Source organism: Bos taurus, chromosome 18, assembly GCF_002263795.3.
Source record: "Bos taurus isolate L1 Dominette 01449 registration number 42190680 breed Hereford chromosome 18, ARS-UCD2.0, whole genome shotgun sequence".
NCBI lineage: Eukaryota > Metazoa > Chordata > Mammalia > Artiodactyla > Bovidae > Bos > Bos taurus.
In genome coordinates, this window is record NC_037345.1 from 48,382,580 (window position 1) to 48,402,808 (window position 20,229).

At 51.7% G+C, this 20,229-nt stretch overlaps 1 protein-coding gene across 1 annotated transcript; it reads left to right on the forward strand.

The window, feature by feature from the left end:
- The first annotated feature begins 667 nt into the window (after positions 1-667).
- On the forward strand, positions 668-13,562 carry EIF3K (eukaryotic translation initiation factor 3 subunit K). Its single transcript, NM_001034489.2, has 8 exons — positions 668-800; positions 1,721-1,819; positions 5,491-5,611; positions 6,886-6,960; positions 9,823-9,889; positions 9,982-10,059; positions 11,707-11,832; positions 13,492-13,562. Exons 1-8 carry the CDS (start codon positions 742-744, stop codon positions 13,521-13,523), a joined length of 657 nt encoding a protein of 218 aa, NP_001029661.1. The 5' UTR covers positions 668-741; the 3' UTR covers positions 13,524-13,562.
- The last annotated feature ends 6,667 nt before the right edge of the window (positions 13,563-20,229 follow it).

Here is a 20,229-nt window from a genome sequence, read left to right on the forward strand (position 1 = left end):
CAGTCATGCCTGCTGTGGACACATGCAGGGCGCTCGCCTTCACCCGCAAAACTGGAGCCTATGGGGATTGGGCGTGATCTGGAGGGGTCCACGAGCCTCCGTCCGCCCCTGCCGGGCTGAGCACAACAGCTTTGCGGGCCACTACCCTCGGCGTTAGGGTGAAGTGTGGGGGACCAGCGTGGGGGACCTGCGAAGCTCAGGATCCTGCCTCAGGGGCCGAGGCCTGGGGCCAAGGGGACCTCAGAGAGCACCTTCTTCGGCACATGCCCATGGACCAAAAGAATTGTACTGATGGAACCCCAGCAGTTTTGAGTTCACAGCCGCGCGCATCGCAACGTGCGTCCACGCCGCCACGGATCAGTCTACTTCCCGGTAAGTTCGCGCTCACGCGCCTGGGACTATAACTGGATACGCTAGGCCCGGGAAAAGCTTAGTCCCGCCCCATCGCCGCGAGAAGGCGCCTGCGCACTTGGTTAGGCTAGGTCTTTTCTCGCGCCGTAGCTTCTGCTCGAGTAGAGCGTATGCGCACGCGCTAACTGCGCCGGCTGGGAAGAAGTCACGCGGCAGCCGGAAAGCGTGGCAGCCGCCGCAAGACCCAAAGCACGATTCACCGCCCCCGGGGCTGGAGAGAAAATAATTACGTAGTTTCCGTTTCCACCAACTCTTCCTCTTCCGGTCCTCGAGGACGCTTTGCCGGCAGGGTCTTCGGCTATAAACCTGGTGTGGGAGGCGGCAGCAGTCATGGCGATGTTTGAGCAGATGAGAGCGAACGTGGGCAAGTTGCTCAAGGGGATCGACAGGTCTGAGCCCGGTCGGAGGGAGCGTTTCTGTCCAAGAGGGGTGGAGGAGAGCGTTTTCTGGAGTCAGCAAGAGGTGGTCAGCATCCTGGGCTTGCCCAGAGGTGGGATTTTTCAGTCAATTTAGAGCAGTTGTTTAAGAAAACAGTATTGTATAGGCCTAAAGGCAGGAGGTGGCCTTGCCTGCCTCTCAGTCCGCTTTAATACCTTAAGGCCGCCCTCTCTGCTTAACTTACCCTCTCTCAGCCCCTCAATTTTCTCTCTCTGCACCTCAGTCTCCCTGAGCCTCTTAGTGCCTCTTTGTGTCTCGCCTCCCCCCTCCGCCCCGCCTATTTCATTCATCGAACACATGTTTATTAAAAGCTACACTGTGAATTCTGGGCACTCGTGCGGACCAGAGATAACCAAAGACAGCCACTGGCCATGCTTTCATGGAGTTTCTAGTTCAGACAAACTGGACTGTAGACAGTGATAGCCAGGAGTGGTCAAGGCGGTGATGGGGGAAGCACAGGTAGATTGGTGGGGGCTGGGATGGGGAAAACTAGGCAGGAGAGTATGGGCTGGACCAGAGTGGGGTCTGGGTATGGGAGGAAGGGGTGGATATCAAAGATGTCCAGGAGGCCAGATGTACAGGCCGCAAGGGCTGGTTGGCTGAGAGATTGAGGAGGCATTTTTCAGAAAAAAACCCATGGCTCTAAACCCAGCCCGGGGTTTAGAGCTGGGGCTTAGGTCTGGGATATGGATAAGTTTCATCAGAGGTTATAGAGCTGATTCAATATTTGAATAAAGCAAGTGGCCAGTGACAGAGGGAGGGAGGAAAGGAAGAGAAGGAGGAGCAGGCTACATTCCCCCCGCTACTCCCACCCCATGGAGTAACTGGCCTCAGCTCTTGTCTCTGCTCACTGATCTTGTTTCTCCTCTAGGTACAACCCTGAGAACCTGGCCACCCTGGAGCGCTATGTGGAGACACAGGCCAAAGAAAATGCCTATGATCTGGAAGCCAACCTGGCTGTCCTGAAACTGTGAGTATCTGCCTCCATTCCCACCCGGTTCCCATTGTCAGCAGTCTGCCACTCCCAGCACTGGGTGGGGTGGGAGTGAGAGGTAACCTGCAAGATGTGACTTCTCTCTCTTTTTTAAAAATTGGAGTATAGTTGACTTACAATGTTATATTAGTTTTATATGTACAACATAGTGTTTGAGTATTTTTATAGGTTATACTCCGTTTAGAGTTATTATATAATGGGGGTTATAGCTTCTGTGCTGTTTGTTGTGACTTTGTATTTTACTTATTTCATATATATTTTGTACCTCTTAATCCCTTTCCATTATCTTGCCTCTCCCCCACCCCATTCCCATCTACAACCACTAGTTTGGTCTCTGTTTCTGTTTTGTTGCTTTCATTTTATTCTTTAGATTCTGCATGTAAGTGAAAACATGTGGTGTTCGCCTTTCCTTGTCTGACTTAACTTCACTAAGCATAGTATTCTCCAGGTCCATCCATGTTGCAAAAGGCAAATTTTCATTCTTTTTCCTTTTTTTTTTAAACGGCTGAATAATATTCCATTGTGTGTCTGTGTTATAGGTACCACATCTTCTTTATCCATTCATTTGTCAATGGACACTTAGGTTGCTTCCAGATCTTGGCTACTGAAAATAGTGCTCCTGTGAACACTGGGGTGCATGTATCATTTCAAGTTAGTGTTTGTTTTCTTTATATATATACACACACACACGCATACCCAGGAGTGGAATTGCTGGATCATGTGGTAGTTCTAGTTTTAATTTTACGGGGAACCTCGCTACTGTTTTCCATGGTGGCTGCGCCAGTTGACATGACACTACCAAGCGTTCTCTCCTCCACATCCTTGCCGGTGTTTTGTTATTTGTTGTCTTCTGGTTGATAGCCATTTTATCAGGTGTGTGATTCTGATTTGCATTTTCCTGATGTTTAGTGATGTTGAGCATCTTCTCATGTGCCTGTTGGCCATCTCTGTGTCTTCTTTGGAGGAAAAAAGCCTATTCAGAAGTTTCTGACAGGGTTTTGGGGGATTTTTGGTATTGAATTGTATGACCTCTTTATCTACTTTGGATAGAATGTGGATAGAATGTGCAAGACTAAGGAGCCAGGAAGTAGGGGCAGGAGGAGGGATGGTTTTTGCAAACTTAGTTACAGGGCTGCAGTCCAGCAGTTAGGACTCCAGCCTTCCACTGCAGGGGATACGAGTTAGATCCCTGGTTGGGGAACTAAGATTCCACGTGCCTTGAGGTGCAACCAAAAAGTAAAAAAATAAATAAATAAAAATCATAACAAGGCGCACATAACAGGCTGCTGCTGCTGTTGCTAAGTCGCTTCAGTTGTGTCCAACTCTGTGCGACCCCATAGACAGCAGCCCACCAGGCTCCCCCGTCCCTGGGACTCTCCAGGCAAGAACACTGGAGTGGGTTGCCATTTCCTTCTCCAGTGCATGAAAGTGAAAAGTGAAAGTGAAGTCGCTCAGTTGTGTCCGACTCTTCGCGACGCCATGGACTGCAGCCTACCAGGCTCCTCCATCCATGGGAGTTCCCAGGCAAGAGTACTGGAGTGGGGTGCCATTGCCTTCTCCGTAACAGACTGCTGCAGAAAGCAAATCTATGGTTTAACGTGGAGTTATAAACACCTGTGTAATCAGCATCCCAATTGCAAATGGGTGTTGCTAGCACCCCTGTCCTTTGCCCCGTGTGTTTTGTGCCAACCACCCTGACCCTGGTGACCACTCCTGTGCTCTCATGGCCTGGCTTTGTGTGAATTTACCATACGCTTGCAGACATATGTACACACATACACATCCTGATTCACTTAGCTCAGATTTGCCTGCTTTGAACCGAACATAAGAGTAGCCGTACGACTGGAGCCCTTCTGCGTCTGGCAGCTTGCACTCAGCCCTGGGTTGTGAGCGCCACGCTTTTCCTGTGTGGCTGCAGTTGGTTGTCATTGCTGTGTAGTGTTCCATGTGGAACCAGGTCCTAATTATCTGTTACTCTGTCGGTGGATATTTGGTTTCTTCTTTCTAGATGCTTTACGGACACACCGTTATTGTTCCTTGTTTTAGTCACTAAGTCACATCCAACTCTTTTTCAACCCCAAGAGCTGTAGCCTGCCAGGCTCCTCTTGTCCATGGGATTCTCCAGGCAAGAATACTGGAGTGGGTTGCCATTTCCTTCTCCAGGGGATCTTCCTGACCCAGGGATTGAACCTGTGTCTCCTGCATTGGCAGTCAGGTTCTTTATCACCGAGCCGCCAGGGAAGCCCAACTACCAGCTTTGTAATGTTTAGAGCTTTCGTGACCTCGATTTTGCCATCTGTAAGATGGAGACGGTGGGTGTGTTGGGGAGGTTGTTCAGCTTGTTAGTGGTGATAACCACTGCCTAGTGAGCACTCCCCATGTGGTACCTACTGTGCTGTAACCTTTGTATTAACTCACTTTGAGGCTATGTTTTGTTTGTGAGGTAGATACAGTTGGGTTTTTTAATTTGTTTTGGTTTTTTTGTCGTAGCACCACACTGACACGCAAGATCTTAGTTTCCTGAACCCCCTGCAGTGGAAGCACAGAGTCTTAAGCATCGAACCACCAGGGAAGTCCCGATACAGTGGTTTATTCTCACCTCTTGCAAGAGAGGAAACTGATGCACAGAGCATTTATTATTTTTTAGAATCTTACTTCATTATTTGTATTTTTGGCTGTGCTGGGTCTTCAGTGCTGTGCCAGCACTTTCTCTGGTTGTGGGGGGCTTGTGAGCTGCACAGGCTGCTCATTGCCGTGGCTTCTCTTATTGTGGAGCACAGGCTGTAGGGCGCATGGGCTTTAGTAGTTGTGGTGCACAGGCTTAGCTGCCCTGTGGCACGTGGGATCTTTCCAGACCAGGGAAGTCTACTTATTTTAAATGCTCCATGCTGGGGCTTCCCTGGTGGTCCTGTGGTTAAGAATCTGCCTTGCAGTGCAGGGGGACACAGGTTCCATCCCGGGTACAGAAAGATCCCACATACCACAGGGCAGCCAAGCCTGTGTGCCACATCTACTGAGCCTGAGAGCTTTAGAGCCTGTGCTCTGCAACAAGAGAAGCCTGTCCATGGGGATTCTCCAGGCAAGAACACTGGAGTGGGTTGCCGTGCCCTGCTCCAGGGGATCTTCCCAACCCAGGGATTGAACCCAGGTCCCCCGCATTGCAGGTGGATTCTTTACCATCTGAGCCACCAGGGAAGCCCAACAAGAGAAGCCAGCATACTGCAACTAGAGAGTAGCCCCTGCTGTCTGCAACTAGCGAAAGTCCACGCGCAGCCACAAGGACCCAGCACAGCAAAAAATAAAGTATTTTTTTAAAGAGTAGTCCAGGGCCACTCAGCGGTGAAGTTTAAATCCAGGCAATTGGCTCCAGAGGCTTGACCACTGCTACTTATGTACTCATTTGTGAATCACTTAACACTGTCTGCCTTACTGAGTGGTTGTGAGGATTAACTGTCTCCATCTACAGAGCAGGAAAGTAGGGGTCAGGGAGCTTAAAGTCCCAGCCAGACAGTGGGGTGGTTGGTATCAGAGCACAGACATGTCCAGCTCCCAGACTCCGGGCGGAAGCAGCGAGCAGCCTTCCTGGTACCCAGTGAAGCCCAGGGACAAGGAGATGGCACTACTACTGCATCTGTTTCCCTTCTCAGGTACCAGTTCAACCCGGCCTTCTTCCAGACCACGGTCACCGCCCAGATCCTGCTGAAGGCCCTCACCAACCTGCCCCACACCGACTTCACGCTGTGCAAGTGCATGATCGACCAGGCCCACGCATCCTTCCCGCTTCATGCTGGGACTGGGGGACGGGGAGCGGGGGGACGGAGTCACAGGGGCGTGCTCTTGAGTTCGGACATGGACACCGATTGCCTGCTCTGGTCTTGGCTCCGGGCTGGCCGCGGCTGGGGCAGTACCGTCACAGAGCTCACAGTCTAGCGGGGGAGACCCGTCCTCTCTGGAGTAGTCAGGACTTGCGGTGTGAGGGGCTAGAGGAGGCACCTGAACTTGCCTGGAAGCCAGGAAATCTTCCTGGAGGAGGGAGCAGATACAAGATGAGGAATTGGGTGATTCGTGGGGAAGGGTGATCCAGGCAGAGGGGAGCGTGTGTAGGGAAAGAGGAAGAAAAGAGCTCAGTGCCATGTTAGAGTCAGTAGAGGACGTTCGGCTTAGCCACAGAGTTGGTCAGACTCAGAGCACTGGGGAGCTGAAGAGGCATTAAGGCTGCAGAGTGATGGGGGAGAAACATGCTTTAGAAAGATTCCCATGAGGCTTCGTAGCTGAGCAAAGACCACCAGGCCAAAGGTCGGAGCCACGAAGAGCTGGCTTGTCGGCTTCCCTTCATTCTGCTTATCCCCAGGGACTGGCCAGTGTCTGTCTGGTACAGCACTGTTCTCCAGTGAAGAGATGTTGAGTGAGATACCACTGAGCTGGCCTACTCATTGGCGGCAGGGCTGAGAAATGTCTTCCTCATTGAACCTGCTCTGACATGTGTGTCCACGGGGGCACCTGCCTTCTGACAGACAGTCCACCTCCCCCAGAGGTCTGTTCTGATGGCTTAAAAACCGCATAGGATCCACTGTTCAAAGTACAGCAAAGTGTACCATGAAAAAACCAAGGCTTCCTCCCTCCTCGGCCCACGGCCACCCGCTCCCCTCCCTGAAGGCCACAGTTGTTTACAGCCCTCTGCCTTTCCACGATAGCCTACGGATGCAGAAGTGCGGGTGTGCACGTCTATATACACCCGTTCCTCCCGACCCGGTGACGGGCTGTTACACACGTCTTTCTGCATCTTGCTTTTTTCATCTTGCTAGAAGTGTGTCTCATCACGTTTTCCATGTCAGTTCTGTAAGGGGTGACTCGATCTCAGTGTGTGAGGCGGCCCCTGTTGAGTTGTCCCCATCTGTGGATCCTTAGGTTCTTGCTCATGTTTGCCGTGACAGGCTGTGGTGAGCAGGAGGTGGGCGGGGCGGTTGTGGGCGGGGCAGTCTTGGGCGCAGCAGCAGCCTCCTCTGTCTGGAAGGCCTTTTGCCCTTAACGCCTCCCCCCAGCAAGAAGAACGGCCCATCCGGCAGATTTTGTACCTCGGAGACCTGCTGGAGACCTGCCACTTCCAAGCCTTCTGGGTAACTTCCCTGGGGCCCCAGGGTAGGGTGGTGACTAGGCTGTGCAGAAAAGGCTGCTGGAAGTCAAGACCACACACATTTATTGGCTTCCTCCATGGCAGTGGGCCCTGGGTTCAGAACTCTGCGTGTGGGATGGCATGGAATGTTCATCCCCACCTGGAGCCAGGACACCCCAGGCCTCTCCTCTGCTGACAAAGTTCAGGCTTTCTCTCTCTCTCTCTCACTCTGTCACACACAGACAAGCACCTGTTCTTTCAGCAAAAGTCCTCTGTCCTCTAAATACTCTCCCCCCCCGGGACTTCCCTGGTGTCCAGTGTTTAAGATTCTGTGCTTTCACTGCAGTGGAACCCGAACCAGGAATGGGTTCAAACCCTGATTGGGGAACTAAGATCCTGCATGCCATGGGATATGGCCACATAATAACAGTTGAATAAAGAGTGAATTCTGTTCCCCCTTTCTTGTCCTAACTGGACCTGGTGTCCCAAGGGGGAGTCCACATGGCCTCCTAGCTCTCACCTCCACTCCCAGACCCATCTCCTCCCCCAGCCCCCCAGTCCTGAAGCTCCTATCTTATCATACCCCACCACACTCCATGACAGCTCATTTTTCTGAAGAATGTAACTTACAGCCACTCTTTATTCTTAGGTGCTTGAAAGGGCAGTTCTGTGATCCTTCCATCACCCTGACTTCTCAGTTTCCAGATTTCTTGTTCTCCCTGGGCCCTGAGCCCCTCACTCCCTCCCCTCACATCCAAGATGAGACCAGTTCTCAGCACACTGAATCCCTAAGAAGTTTAAAAAAAAAAGAAACAACAAATATGATACTAATACTTGAATTGTGCCTTCATGAAATCTGACATAATTAGTCTGGGTGCGGTCTCAGCTTAGTGATTTTAAGCAATTATCCCTGGTGATTTTGCTACCCGGCTAAGTCTGGGAGTTACTGACCTATACTTGTCTTCATCAGCAATTGCCTCATCTGCCCGTGAAGGTCAAACATTTCCAGCCTCTGACCACTTCCTCCTCGCCCCTCGATTCCCAGCTCGCCCCCATGAGGCCTCCGACCCGACATTCTTCGGCCTGATCAGCAGCCCCTGTCCTCTGTTCTGCTTCCTCCTTCACAAACTGTGCGCTCCTCACCTGGGGCTGTGGGGCTGCAGGAGGCTGGAGAGGAGCTGTCAGTGCCCACCCACAGCCGGTCCGTGCTTCCCTCCCCCTGTTCCTGGATGGCTCTCCGCAACTCCTCACCTCAGCCTATGACCTGGCTTCTCATTTCATGTGAAAATAGAAGTGGCCAGAGCTGAACTTCCCACCCCTGACCCAACATCTGGCAGCTGACCAAGCCCTGTTCTGCTCTAGTGGGTGACCCGTCCCTCCTCCTCCAGTGCCCTGATCCCCTGCCCTCTCGCCCACTCAGTGGCGTCACACCAGCCATTCTCCCCACTCTGCAAACTTGACCTTTCCACACTATTTCCATCCCCATGCAGCACGTCCACGCTGCAGTGGGTTCTAACATAAAAAAGAACTCCCCCTGCATCTCCACACTCCCCACCAGCTCTGCCACCGCCCCCTCCCTCTGCTCCCCTTCCTGCCTTGCTCCTGGCTGGGACCCCAGCTGTCCCAGTCTGCCCAGGGCTTTCCCGGTCTTAAAGCACAAAGTCTCACATCCCAGGCGAATCAGGGCTGTGGGTCAGCCCACCCCAGGACAGGTTGCCTGTGTTCAGCCTCGTCTTATCCCTCTGCTCACATGAACCCATGCCATTCAGGCTTTTGTGGCCAGCCCTCTGACGCCTGACTCAGGCACAGGCCACCGAAGCGCTCTTGTTGAGACCCACAGTGACACCCCCATTGCTAGATCCCATGGGAAGTTCTCAGGCCCCGGCTCACCTGCCCGGCCAGTGTCTCTTGGCTTCCAGGACAGCTGCTCTCCCACCTTCCTCCTGCCGAGCTGGCCGCTCCCTCTCGTGGTCCTAGTGAGTTCCTCAGCTCCCTCCCTGATGTTGGGGGAGCCCTTGCTAGGAGGGTGACATTTGAGCAGAGGCCTCAAGGAGGCGGGAGTGCTAGCCATGGGGGAAGAGAGTTCCAGACCCCAAAACAGCCAGCGCTGAGACCTTGAGGTGGGCGATGTCTGGCAAGTCTGAGGGGCAGCGAGGAGCCCCTGTGGTTGGAGTGAGGTGGTAAGTGGGAGGAGGTGATGGGTAGTTCCCAGGGGGTTGGGGAGGGTGGGCTCATGGGCCATGGTAGGGCTGTTGCCCTTTTCTCTGAATTAGGTGAGATCCGAGAAGAGGTGGTTGAGTGCAGGTACCTCATCTGTCTCCTCTCTTGTCATTTCATGGGAAAATAGAAGCGGCCAAAGCTGAATTTCCCACCCCTAGCCAGTGCTGAGGGCTTGAGGTGGCTGAGTGTCTGGCATGTCTGAGGGGCAGTGAGGAGCCCCTGTGGTTGGAGTGAGGGGGTGAGTGGGAGGAAGTGATGGGCAGATGGGGTTTGCCAGGTGCAAACCCCACTCTGTGATTTTGGGCAAATCTCTTAGCTGCTCTGAGCCTTGGTTTCCCCATCTCTAAAATAGGAGAAAAACCAGCATTGTTACATCATAAGGTTGCATACAGAAGAAGGGCTGACCTGTGGGGTGAATGCTAGAGTGTTCGCTTCTCTTATTTTATTATCGGGGTTAATCTTCTTGGCATTATTTATAACTTTTTTCTTTGGCCACATGGCTTGTGAGATCTTAGTTCCCTGACCAGGGATTGAATCCAGGCCCTTGGCAATGAAAGTGCCGAGTCCTAACCACTGGACTGCCGAGGGGTCCCCTTGACGTTACTGACAATTAGCGTTATTGTGAACATCGTCTTTCCCCTCACAGCAAGCCCTGGATGAAAACATGGACCTCCTGGAAGGTATAACCGGCTTTGAAGACTCTGTCCGAAAATGTAAGTTCCTCTCTGAGCTTGGGCTCCCTGAGGGGAGGGAGTGGCAGCAGGTTCTGAGAGTGGCCCTTCGTCTTTGTCCCTAATTTCCGCAGTTATCTGCCATGTCGTGGGCATCACGTATCAACACATCGATCGCTGGCTGCTGGCTGAGATGCTCGGGGATCTGACAGGTAAGGCCTTCTCTGGGTCCCTAGTGCCATCTAGGAGGTCAGAGTGAGCAGGGCAGTGGGCCTCAGCCAGCTCCTCAAATGGGCCCACTCCTGCCTTACCAGGTTGTTATTAAAGGCCCAGTCCAGAGAGGAAATAAGGAATTAATATAACACCTCCCTTGCCTTTTCAAACATCCTACAGCATTCATTCATTATTCTGCATAAATTAGTTGAATGCCCACTCTGCACTGTTCAAGGCCCTGGGGCACGGCAGTGAGCAGCACAGAATGGCTTAGATTCATTCTCATGGAGGTAGCAAAACATGACAAATGAAGCTGTTCATGTCTAGTGGGATCCATGCATGACAGCCCCTGGAGAGGGCCGGGAGGGTGGGGAGTGAGGGAGCAGGAGGCACCTGGAGGTGGAGGCGGCAGCCTGAGCGCAGAGTGAGTGTGAGGATGCAGTGCTCAGAGAGCAGCCAGGAAGCCCTTGGCCGGGGCTGGGGGAGCCAGGGGGCAGAGCCAGGGCAGAGAGGTGGTGTGGGGAGGGGTTTCAGGCACTGAAGGGTCTCCTGCCTGAGGACTTTGTCCTCTATCCTGAGTGAGATGGAGCCACTGGAGGGTCTGAGCAGAGGAGAACATGATTAGATTTATATTTCTAAACATCCCTCTAAAAAGAGAAAAAAAAAGTGTGCATATTTGCTCATTTTTCAAAAAGAAATACAGGAAGGGAAAAATTTTTAAACAAGGAAAATGGTTACTTCTTGGGAGCTGAGGGTGAGAACAGGGAGGAGAGTTGGGGGATTGGGGGTGAGATTTCTCTGAGCACCTTCTTGGATAGTTTTGCCTTTTAAGCCAGATGAAACATTGTTTTCAGTGGAAGCTAACTTTTTCTGGACACTTTGTGTCGGGCACTATACTAAGTGCTTTACATCGTGTCGATATTTTATGTGTTTAAAAGTGAAATTAAATCAGAAAGGGATGAAACAGCCCTTAGAGTTGAAGGTAAAGAGAAACAGATGAATCTGTATCAAATTGATAGTAGTCACACAGAAAAGAATTATTTCAAGTTATAGAACACTTCTCTGGCCAGAAAATATTTTTTTTTTTGGTGTTGTTCACTCGCTAAGTCCTGTCTGGCTCTTTGAGACCCCATGGACTGCAGCATGCCAGGCTCCCCTGTTCTTCATTGTCTGCTGGAGTTTGCTCAAACTCACATCCACTGAATCAGTGATGCTAGCTAACCATCTCATCCTCTGCTGCCCCCTTTCTAAAGGCAAGAAAGAGCTGCAAAGAAATTCTTAAACATGGTGCCATAAGCTTACTGTTCTTGGAAATGATGAAATCATCATTTTGAAGCCATTTCAATGTAGATTGGGGGGAAAGCAGAGAAGTAAGCTCTCTGCTGTTTTTAGGAGCTGAGCTTTTACCCTGGGAGACATGAGAGGTAAATAGAAAATGAAACTCAGAAGCCCTGTAGTGGGAAGGATGAGAAAGCTAAAAGGCTCCCCCTGGCGGTTGTTTGGAGAATGAACCGTAGGAGCCCCAGGCTGGCAGCCCGAGATCAGATCTGCCCAAGGCAGGCAAGGAGGACACCCTGAGTGCGCCCCCCATCCCCAGTACTGTGGGATCCCTGTGCAAAGCCCCTGCGCTGCTGTGTCCTCTGCAGACAGCCAGCTAAAGGTGTGGATGAGCAAGTACGGCTGGAGTGCTGACGAGTCGGGCCAGATCTTCATCTGCAGCCAGGAGGAGAGCATAAAGCCCAAGAACATCGTGGAGAAGATCGACTTTGACAGTGAGTAGTGGCCCGAGCCTCAGGCTGTGGGGCTGAGGAGGGGCCTTATAAGAGAGCAGGGCTGGGTCCCCAAAGATTCAGGTAGATAAGTTCTGACTCAGGGCCAAGAAATGTGTACCTGCCAGATTCCCCTGATCTCTTGTGTCCCAGGCAGGCCGCCTTCCCCGGGGAGAAAGGGCGGAGGGTCCTGGTGTCCTTCCCTGGAATTCTGGGCACTGGATCCTGCCCTGAAGCGCTCAGTAAGACTTCCCAGGGCCTGGAGGGACCCGGCAGGGTATCCCCACACCCTCACTGGCCCTGGGGCCTCGGCCCTGACATCTGTTAAAACACAGCAGAACACCTACCAGGAAGTGCAGGCTCTGCGGCCGGGGCAGCTGGGTGGGATCCGGGTTCTTTATTCATCTGTAACTTCGGGCAGGCGACCTTACATCTCTGCCTCCAGTTTCTCATCTAGAAAGTGGGGGGTGACAGCCCAATAATTATGACTAACTCCATATAGTTTTTACACTTTTTATTATTAAAGTCATTGGTCCTTGGGTGAGCCCCATAAGTAACTGAATAATAAGTAACTAATAACTATATAAGGAACTAATATAAGTAATAATAAGTAACTAAGTAACTGAATAATACCACAGTACCCACCCCCTGGAGGTATGAGTGTGAAGTGAGACACTGCATGTGCAACACTTAGCAAAGAACCAGTCCTGCAGCTCACTAAATGTTACCCTTGTTGTCACCATCACATTAACTAACACTCCACTGGCTGCTCAACTAGAGCAAACCTGCTATCGCACCTTCCCACTGCGCAGGCGTCCTGGAGTAAGAGAGAACTGGCGGGGCAGGGACGGGCTGCTTCCTTAGGCCCTCGGTTTCCTCCCCGCCCTCTTAAGTGTGGTTCTGGTGTGTTAAAGATAAGGACTGGTACGCTGTGGCCTCTGAGTACAAAATGACTACATTGCTATTTAACTGAGGAACAAGATTGAGCAGGCAGGCATCTCCATACCTGGGGGCTGCGGACCTTCAGTCTAAATGAGATGTGCCCACCGAGTTGGGGTTCTTTGTGAGAATTCCTTGGAGCAAAGGGTTCTGCGGATGAGATGCAAGTCCAGCGCTCAGAGCATCTCGCAAATTGTTGCTTAGTCACTTCAGTCTTGTCCCGACTTCTGTGACCCAGTGGACTGTAGCCTGCCAGGCTCTTCTGTCGTGGGGTTTCCCAGACAAGAATATTGGAGTGGGTTGCTATTTCCCTTTCCAGGGGATCTTCCCTACCCAGGGATCGAACTTCTGTCTCCTGCATTGGCAGATGGTGGATTCTTTACCACTGATCCACCAGGGAAGCAAATACTACCATAGTAAATGTTATCAGGATGGTGATGAAAATAGCAAATCATACTTTTAAAATCCAGGCATTGGGACTTCCCTGGTGGTCCAGTGGTTAAGACTGCCTTCCCATGCAGGGGTTTGCGGGTTTGATCCCTGATCGAGGAGCTAAAATACGATTCAATAAAGACTTTAAAAAAAGAAATAAAGGCATTGTTCTTAGCCTGTTGTTTAAGTCTACAAGGCCCCTAAACAGTTGTGGGCGCTGCGGTTGGTGGTTGGAGGTTCATCTTGTATCTTTGCCACATTGACCCTGGCCTTCCCTTTTCTTCTCAACAGGTGTGTCCAGCATCATGGCCTCCTCCCAGTAACTTTGCAGTCGTTTAATAAAGATGTGTTGACTTCTTGGCCTGTTGTCTCCCCTTCGACTTCCTGCCTCTGCCCCTCCCCGACCAGCATCAGGGTCTCGCATCACCGGGTGCTGGGGCCACCTCTGATCTGTCTGCCCACCCCCACCCCTCAACCCAGCAGCAGAGCTTCTGTCTCCCCAGACCTGCTCCTCTGCCCAGACCCAGTGGCTGACCTTCACCGCCCCCCTCCTGACCCGTCAGATCACAGGTGGAGGTCCTGCAGCCATGAGTCAGCACGGAGGGTATGAATGGGTTGTGGGTGAGTCAGCAAGGTGTGAGTAAGAGCTAGGAGCCCAGCCCTGCACCTGGGGCTAGCCAGGGCCCTCCTGTCCTCCCGAAAACCTATTCGAACAGGTGCGGCCCCTGGGTTCCTGGAGGGGGAGGAGCAGCACCCTGACCCTTGGGCCTCCCAAGCAGCCCTAGGGCAGTGGCCGGAAGGGTGAGTGGGGGAGGACTCTGGTTGCTTGCTCAACCTGTGAAAGTAGTAGTCACTCAGTCCTGTCCTTATGCGACCCCATGGACTGTAGCCCACCAGGCTCCTCTGTCCATGGAATTCTCCAGGCAAGAGTCACTGGAGTGGGCTGCCATTTCCTTCTCCAGGGGATCTTCCCCACCCAGGGATCGAACCTGGGAATCCCTTGTCAGAATCATAAGGATTCCATGGGCTCTGGCCAGTGACGTTTTCAGATCAAGACCTAGCCTGTTCTTGGCACTGAGCCAACCAGAGTCACTTCCTTTCAGAGTCAGGAGAGTTTGTTCCCCCGCCCCCTCGGCCCCACATTGGGAACTAGTCCCCAACATTCTTTTTGGTGAGACTTTTTAAGAAAGTTGGGATTTGCAGCCAGGCCATTCTGCCCCTATCCTCAAGTCTTAGCCTTGGGTTGGTTATTCAAATTTGGTAAGGTATTCCACACATTCTGATGGAATGACTGGTTGAGCTTTCACCTCTGAGCCTGTTGTCTGCAGGAAGAAGGAGTGGGCACAACAGTGACTGCCTCTTAGGGAAAATGAGAGGAAATCAGATGCTGCGATAGATGCATATCCCGCCCCGAGGGAGTGCCTCACTCTCATGCCCTTGTGTGTGGACTCTGCTTACAGAAAGGGCAGTGCCAGAGCTGCCAGCCCTCCCTGCTGGCCGGCACTCACACCCATCATTCTCTAAGCCAGGGCAGGACAGGATACCCTTTACGCCGAGATCCAGACCTGAGCAGGAGCCAGGAACTAGGGTGTGCCGGAATCCGGGGACAAAGGGTACTATTGCAGCTCAGGACTTGGGAGCCAGCTCTATGGGGTGGGGGGAAGGAGGGGACACTGGATGCTGTCCCCCACCCATTTAGTCCATCAGCAGAAGAGCACCCACTCTGGGTGGGCATGCTCCCACTCCCCAACTTGGCAAGTGCCTCTGTGTAGGATACAAGCTGGTCACGGCCATTCCACAAAGGGAGAGGAAACGACCTTTAAGTGTTCTGGAAGCCACGGCTTTTCCTGCTTTGACAACCTGCTTCTGTTCTAGGAAGATCACCCTTTGAGCAGCTAAGAGGCCTGGGTCTGCAGAAAGACCGAGTTTAGACACCAGCCCAGTGGCTTTTGGGTGTGTTAAGGAGAGTACCCCTTCAGCCGTTGCACTCAGGGCTTTGAGATCATCGGCATGTCACCTGTCGTGGTGACTTGGGCTTTGGTCTGCTGGTACAGCTGCTTCCACAGTCACCCCTAGCATCCCAGGACCTGCTCATGTCCCCACCCTGAGAGGTCACAGCCCTCTCTCCTTTCTTTCTTCTAGGTAGGGTTAATAACAGGATAGAGTGTTATTTTTAATTCAAAATTTACTGTCTATCATTTCTTTTTGGCCATGTGGCTTGCAGAATTAAGACACTTGTGGGGTCTTAGCTCCCTGGCCTGGGACTGAACCTAGGGCCACAGCCGTGAAAACGCCAAGTCCTAACCACTGGACTGCCAGGAAATTCCCAATAATGGGATATAGCATTTAATACGGAGAAGGCAATGGCACCTCACTCCAGTACTCTTGCCTGGAAAATCCCATGGACGGAGGAGCCTGGTGGGCTGCAGTCCATGGGGTCGCTGGGAGTCGGACACAACTGAGCAACTTCACTTTCACTTTTCACTTTCATGCATTGGAAAAGGAAACGGCAACTCACTCCAGTGTTCTTGCCTGGAGAATCCCAGGGACGGGGGAGCCTGGTGGGCTGTCGTCTATGGGGTCGCACAGAGTCGGACACGACTGAAGCGACTTAGCAGCAGCAGCAACAGCAGCATTTAATAAGTTCTGACTGAAGTCACAAAAAAAGTCACAAGTTTTCCACCAAATGATGATGTGGAAATTGTGAACCTAACCCCAGGGCCCCCTGGCCAAACCCCTTCATGTAGGAATCACCCCCTGCCACCTGAGAGCCCCTGCCCACTGTCCCTCAACCCTCTGCAAACAGTAGCTATTATGAGTTCAGTCTCCATGGATGGCTTCTGGGAAGTGCCCTCAAAGCTGACAATTAAAGGGAGCCTTTCATTTAAACCTCACTGGCTGGGGACATCCTCTTCATCTCTGAGCCCTGGGTCTAGGGGTTTTCTCAGTGTCGACCGGGAGCAGGCAGGGAGGGGCAAAAGGTCCATTGTTGAAGAGGACTCTCCCTGCCTAGCAGGCCCAGCATGAGAGTCCCGGGCTTGTTCTCCAGGTCAGGCAGGAAGAGATGCCTGGCCCCTACCCAGCCTCGGCCCAGCCCTGCTTTGGAAACGGTCAGCGCTGCCGGGCCTTTGGCCAGGTCATGGCTGTCCGTGGGGAAGTGGGCTGCCTCATCCTCTGGCTTCGCTTGTCCTTGGATCTCTCCCAGTGCCTTTGAGAGAAGATGAAAGAACCTGGGAGCTCCCGTACCTGGAGAAGTCGTGTCTTCTCATCCGCCTTCCCCAGCAGGTGATTGTGACACAGTCCTTTTGTCCTGTGTCAGACCCTGCCTTTAGTCAAACCCTTACCTTCTTACTTTCCCTAACAACAGTTCCCCTCACGGCCGTCCCTGAATTCAATACAGTTCTTCATACTGTTGCTCAGGTCCATAACTTAGGAACCATCTTTTGTTTTTTAAGAATTTATATTTATTTAACATTTTTTGCTGTGCTGGGTCTTCATTGCTGCGTGCGGGCTTTCTCTAGTTGCGGCGAGCGGGGCTACTCTCTCGTTGCGGTGCACAGGCTTCTCATTGTGGTGGTTTCTCATGGAGCACGGGCTCTAGGGCTGACGGGCTTCAGGAGCTGCGGCTTGTGGGCTCTAGAGCACTGGCTCAGTAGTTGTGGTGCACAGGCTTAGGTGCCCCACGGCATATGGGATCTTCCTGGACTAGGAATGGAACCGGTGTCCCCTGCATTGCAAGGCAGATTCTTACCCACTGGACCGCCTGGAAAGCCCTAGGAGCCATCTTGAGTCTGGATTTTTTTTTTTTTTTTCTTTTTCACCTCTGCATCCCACCCCCAACAAAGTCTAAAGTCATAGAGGCTCCACTTTCTCATATCCCCCCACTGCCCTTCCTCCACAGCACTCTCCTCCTCTACCCTCCATCTTCCTGTCCAGCTTCATCCGGACCACTGCAGCAGCCTCCTCTTGGAGCTCCCTGAGCACACTCCACCTTCTACAGTCTGTTCCCCTGGTGCAGCCAGAGGACCCAGGAGACCGTTGAATCAGACCCCAGCCCTGCTTACAGTCTTCCTTAACTTCCCATTGTATTTAGAGTAAAATTCACTATATGGCCCCACTGCACTTAGAATAAAATAAAAACTTCTTTTCAGGCAAATAATAATAATCAAATCATTATATGTCAATTATATATCAATAAAAAAGACTCAAATTCCTCACCATGGTTTTAAGTCTATTCATTCATCTGGGGTTTATTAAGCTTCTATCTTTGATGTGTGAGTTCAGTCCCTGGGTCAGGAAGTTCCCCTGGAGAAGGAAATGGCAACCCACTCTAGTATTCTTGCCTGGGAAATCCTATGGACAGAGGGTCACAAGAATCTGACCCGACTTAGCAACTAAACAACAGACAATCTTGTGCCAGACAGTGTTTCAGAGACTAGGAATATGACAAAACAAAGATTCCCACCATCATGGGCTGACATTCTTGAGAAAGAAACTAAATAAAGCAGTCATATTTGTATATTAGTGGTGATCAGTATTCTGGAAAAAATAAAGCTGGGAAGGTGTGGATGCTATTTATAAAAAAGTGGTCAGGGGAGGTCTCACTGAGGAGGTGGCATTTCCTCTAATCTTCAGGAGAGGAGGCTATGAGCCTTGGGGATCCAGTATCTAGGGAGAGTGTTCCAGGCAGTGGTAGCAAGGTATCACTATGTTCAAAGGCCTTGAGACTGGAGCATACCTAGTATGTTGGAGGAACAGTTAGGAGGCCTAAAGGCAGAAAGGGAAGAGGAACTAAAAAGCCTCATGATGAAGGTGAAAGAGGAGAGTGAAAAAGCTGGCTTAAAACTCAACATTTAAAAAATTAAGATCATGGCCTCTGGTCCCATCACTTCATGGCAAATGGATGGGGGAAATATGTAAACAGTGGCAGGTTTTATTTTCCTGGGCTCCTGTATCACTGTGGACAGTGACTGCAGCCATAAAGTTAAAAGACCCTTGCTCCTTGGAAAGAAAGCTATGACAAACCTAGGCAGAGTATTAAAAAGCAGAGACATCACTTTGCCAACAAAGGTCTATGTAGTCAAAGCTGTGGTTTTTCCAGTAGTCATGTATGGATATGAGAGTTGGACCATAAAGAAGGCTGAGCGCTGAAGAATTGATGCTTTTGAACCGTGGTGCTGGAGAAGACTCTCACTGAGAGTTCCTTCGACAGCAAGGAGATCAAATCAGTCAATCCTCAAGGAAATCAATCCCGAATATTCATTGGAAGGACTGATGCTGAAGTTGAAGCTCCAATACTTTGGCCACCTGATGAGGAGAGTTGACTCACTGGAAAAGACCCAGGTGCTGGGAAAGACTGAGGGCAGAAGGAGAAGGGGGCGACAGGATGAGATGGTTGGATGGTATCACCGACTCAATGGACATGAGTTTGAACAAACTCTGAGAGATAGTGAAGAACAGGGAATCCTGGTGTGCTACAGTCCATAGCATGGCAGAGAGTTGGACCCAACCGTGGTGAAAGTTCAGAAAGGAGGGGAGAGTAGGAGGGGAGCTGGGAGAGACATGAGGACCAGCATGATCAGGATGTGGAAAAAAGACCTTGTGGGTTTGTTTGAAACCCCAGGAGTCTCAGGGGTTTCAAAAGCTGGGCCAGAAAAAAAACAAAAAACTGGGCTGGGCTGGGTCAGGGCAAGGAAGGCCCCAGCAGCCTTTCCTCCTTTCCTTGACTTTGACGTGTGGCACCAAGGGAAGGTTCTGAGCAAGCAAGGGAGGGATTTGACCTGATTCAGGTGTTTGCAGGCTCCTTCTGGTTTCTTGTGAGAAAGAGAGTTGGTGGTGAGTGGAGGAGCAGAGAGATGGTGAGGCTGCGGCAGAGGTCCGAGTGAAGACAGGAGAGGGTGGGCAGGACCAGGGTGTGGCCATGGGAGAGAGAAGTGAGTGGATTCCATACATACTTTGAAGATGGAACTGACAGGATTTCCTGAAGAACTGGATGTAGGGTGCGAGGAGAAAGAGGACACGGGGTAACTGCAAGTTCTGTTGCCTGCAAGCTGGGAGGATGGAGGCGCCATTCTCTGGGACAGGGATGATCATGGGGTGACCAGGTTTGAGAGGAAGATCAGGGGCTCAGCTTTGGATATTTACACTCGAGACACCTCTTAATGTGACAATATCATTTATCTGTATTTATTTATTTATTGCTGTGCCCCACCCCCCGCATTAGCAACTTGAGAACTGATCACCCTTATGCTCAGAACCGTATCGTCAGCACCTGAGAACAGTGCCTGGCACACAGTAGCTGCTCAATAAGTGTCTATTGAGTGAATGAAGATAGATAAGTCCACAAAACCTTCTATTGATAACTTTCAAGTCAGCCAGTAGCTATTCCAGTCTAACTCCCAGGTCCATTTCGTGAATCCCGCCGGTGTTTGTTCAAATGTCCTCCTTCTCCGCAAAGCCTATCCTGACTACTCCATTTACATTTCAGCTTGATTTTTCTCCATAACACTAATCCCCTTGGAATATATTAACATATATATTATGTACTGAAAATTTTTTGTTTGTTGTCTCCCGTCACTCGAAGCTTCCGCGAGGGCAGGGAGTTTTATCTATTTCGTTTAAGTGGCAACGCACACAGCAGGCGCTTAATAAATATTTGTTGAATTTTTCTTGCTGAATGGGATACATGCCACGCCTGAGCGGGTTTTCGTAGTAGGACGGCGAGACCCGCCTTACGAATCATCCGCGATCTGGCCCCGCCCACACGCAGAGGCCGGGCGCGCTCACGCGGGAACAGGGGGCGCGGCTCGTCCACGAGCTGAAGGGCGGGGGAGAAGCGCGCTCTGCGCAGGCTCCGAAAGCCCCGAGGCGGAGTCTCAGGGTCTTTTGGGTTAGGAGGCGCGCGCGCGGGAGGGCGGCGGCGGCGGCGGCGCGGTGCGCAGGCGCGGCGGGCAGTGCGCAGGCGCCGGCGGAGGGCGGGCTTGGAGCAGCTGAAGCAGCGGCGGCGGCGGCGGCGGCAGTGGCTCGGGC

Coding starts and splice junctions, on each gene's coding strand:
- EIF3K (NM_001034489.2), top strand. CDS start 742: ATGGCGATGTTTGAGCAGATGAGAGCGAACGTGGGCAAGTTGCTCAAG. Junction 6,961..9,822: donor GCCACTTCCAAGCCTTCTGG/GTAACTTCCCTG, acceptor TTCCCCTCACAG/CAAGCCCTGGATGAAAACAT. Junction 10,060..11,706: donor GATGCTCGGGGATCTGACAG/GTAAGGCCTTCT, acceptor TGTCCTCTGCAG/ACAGCCAGCTAAAGGTGTGG.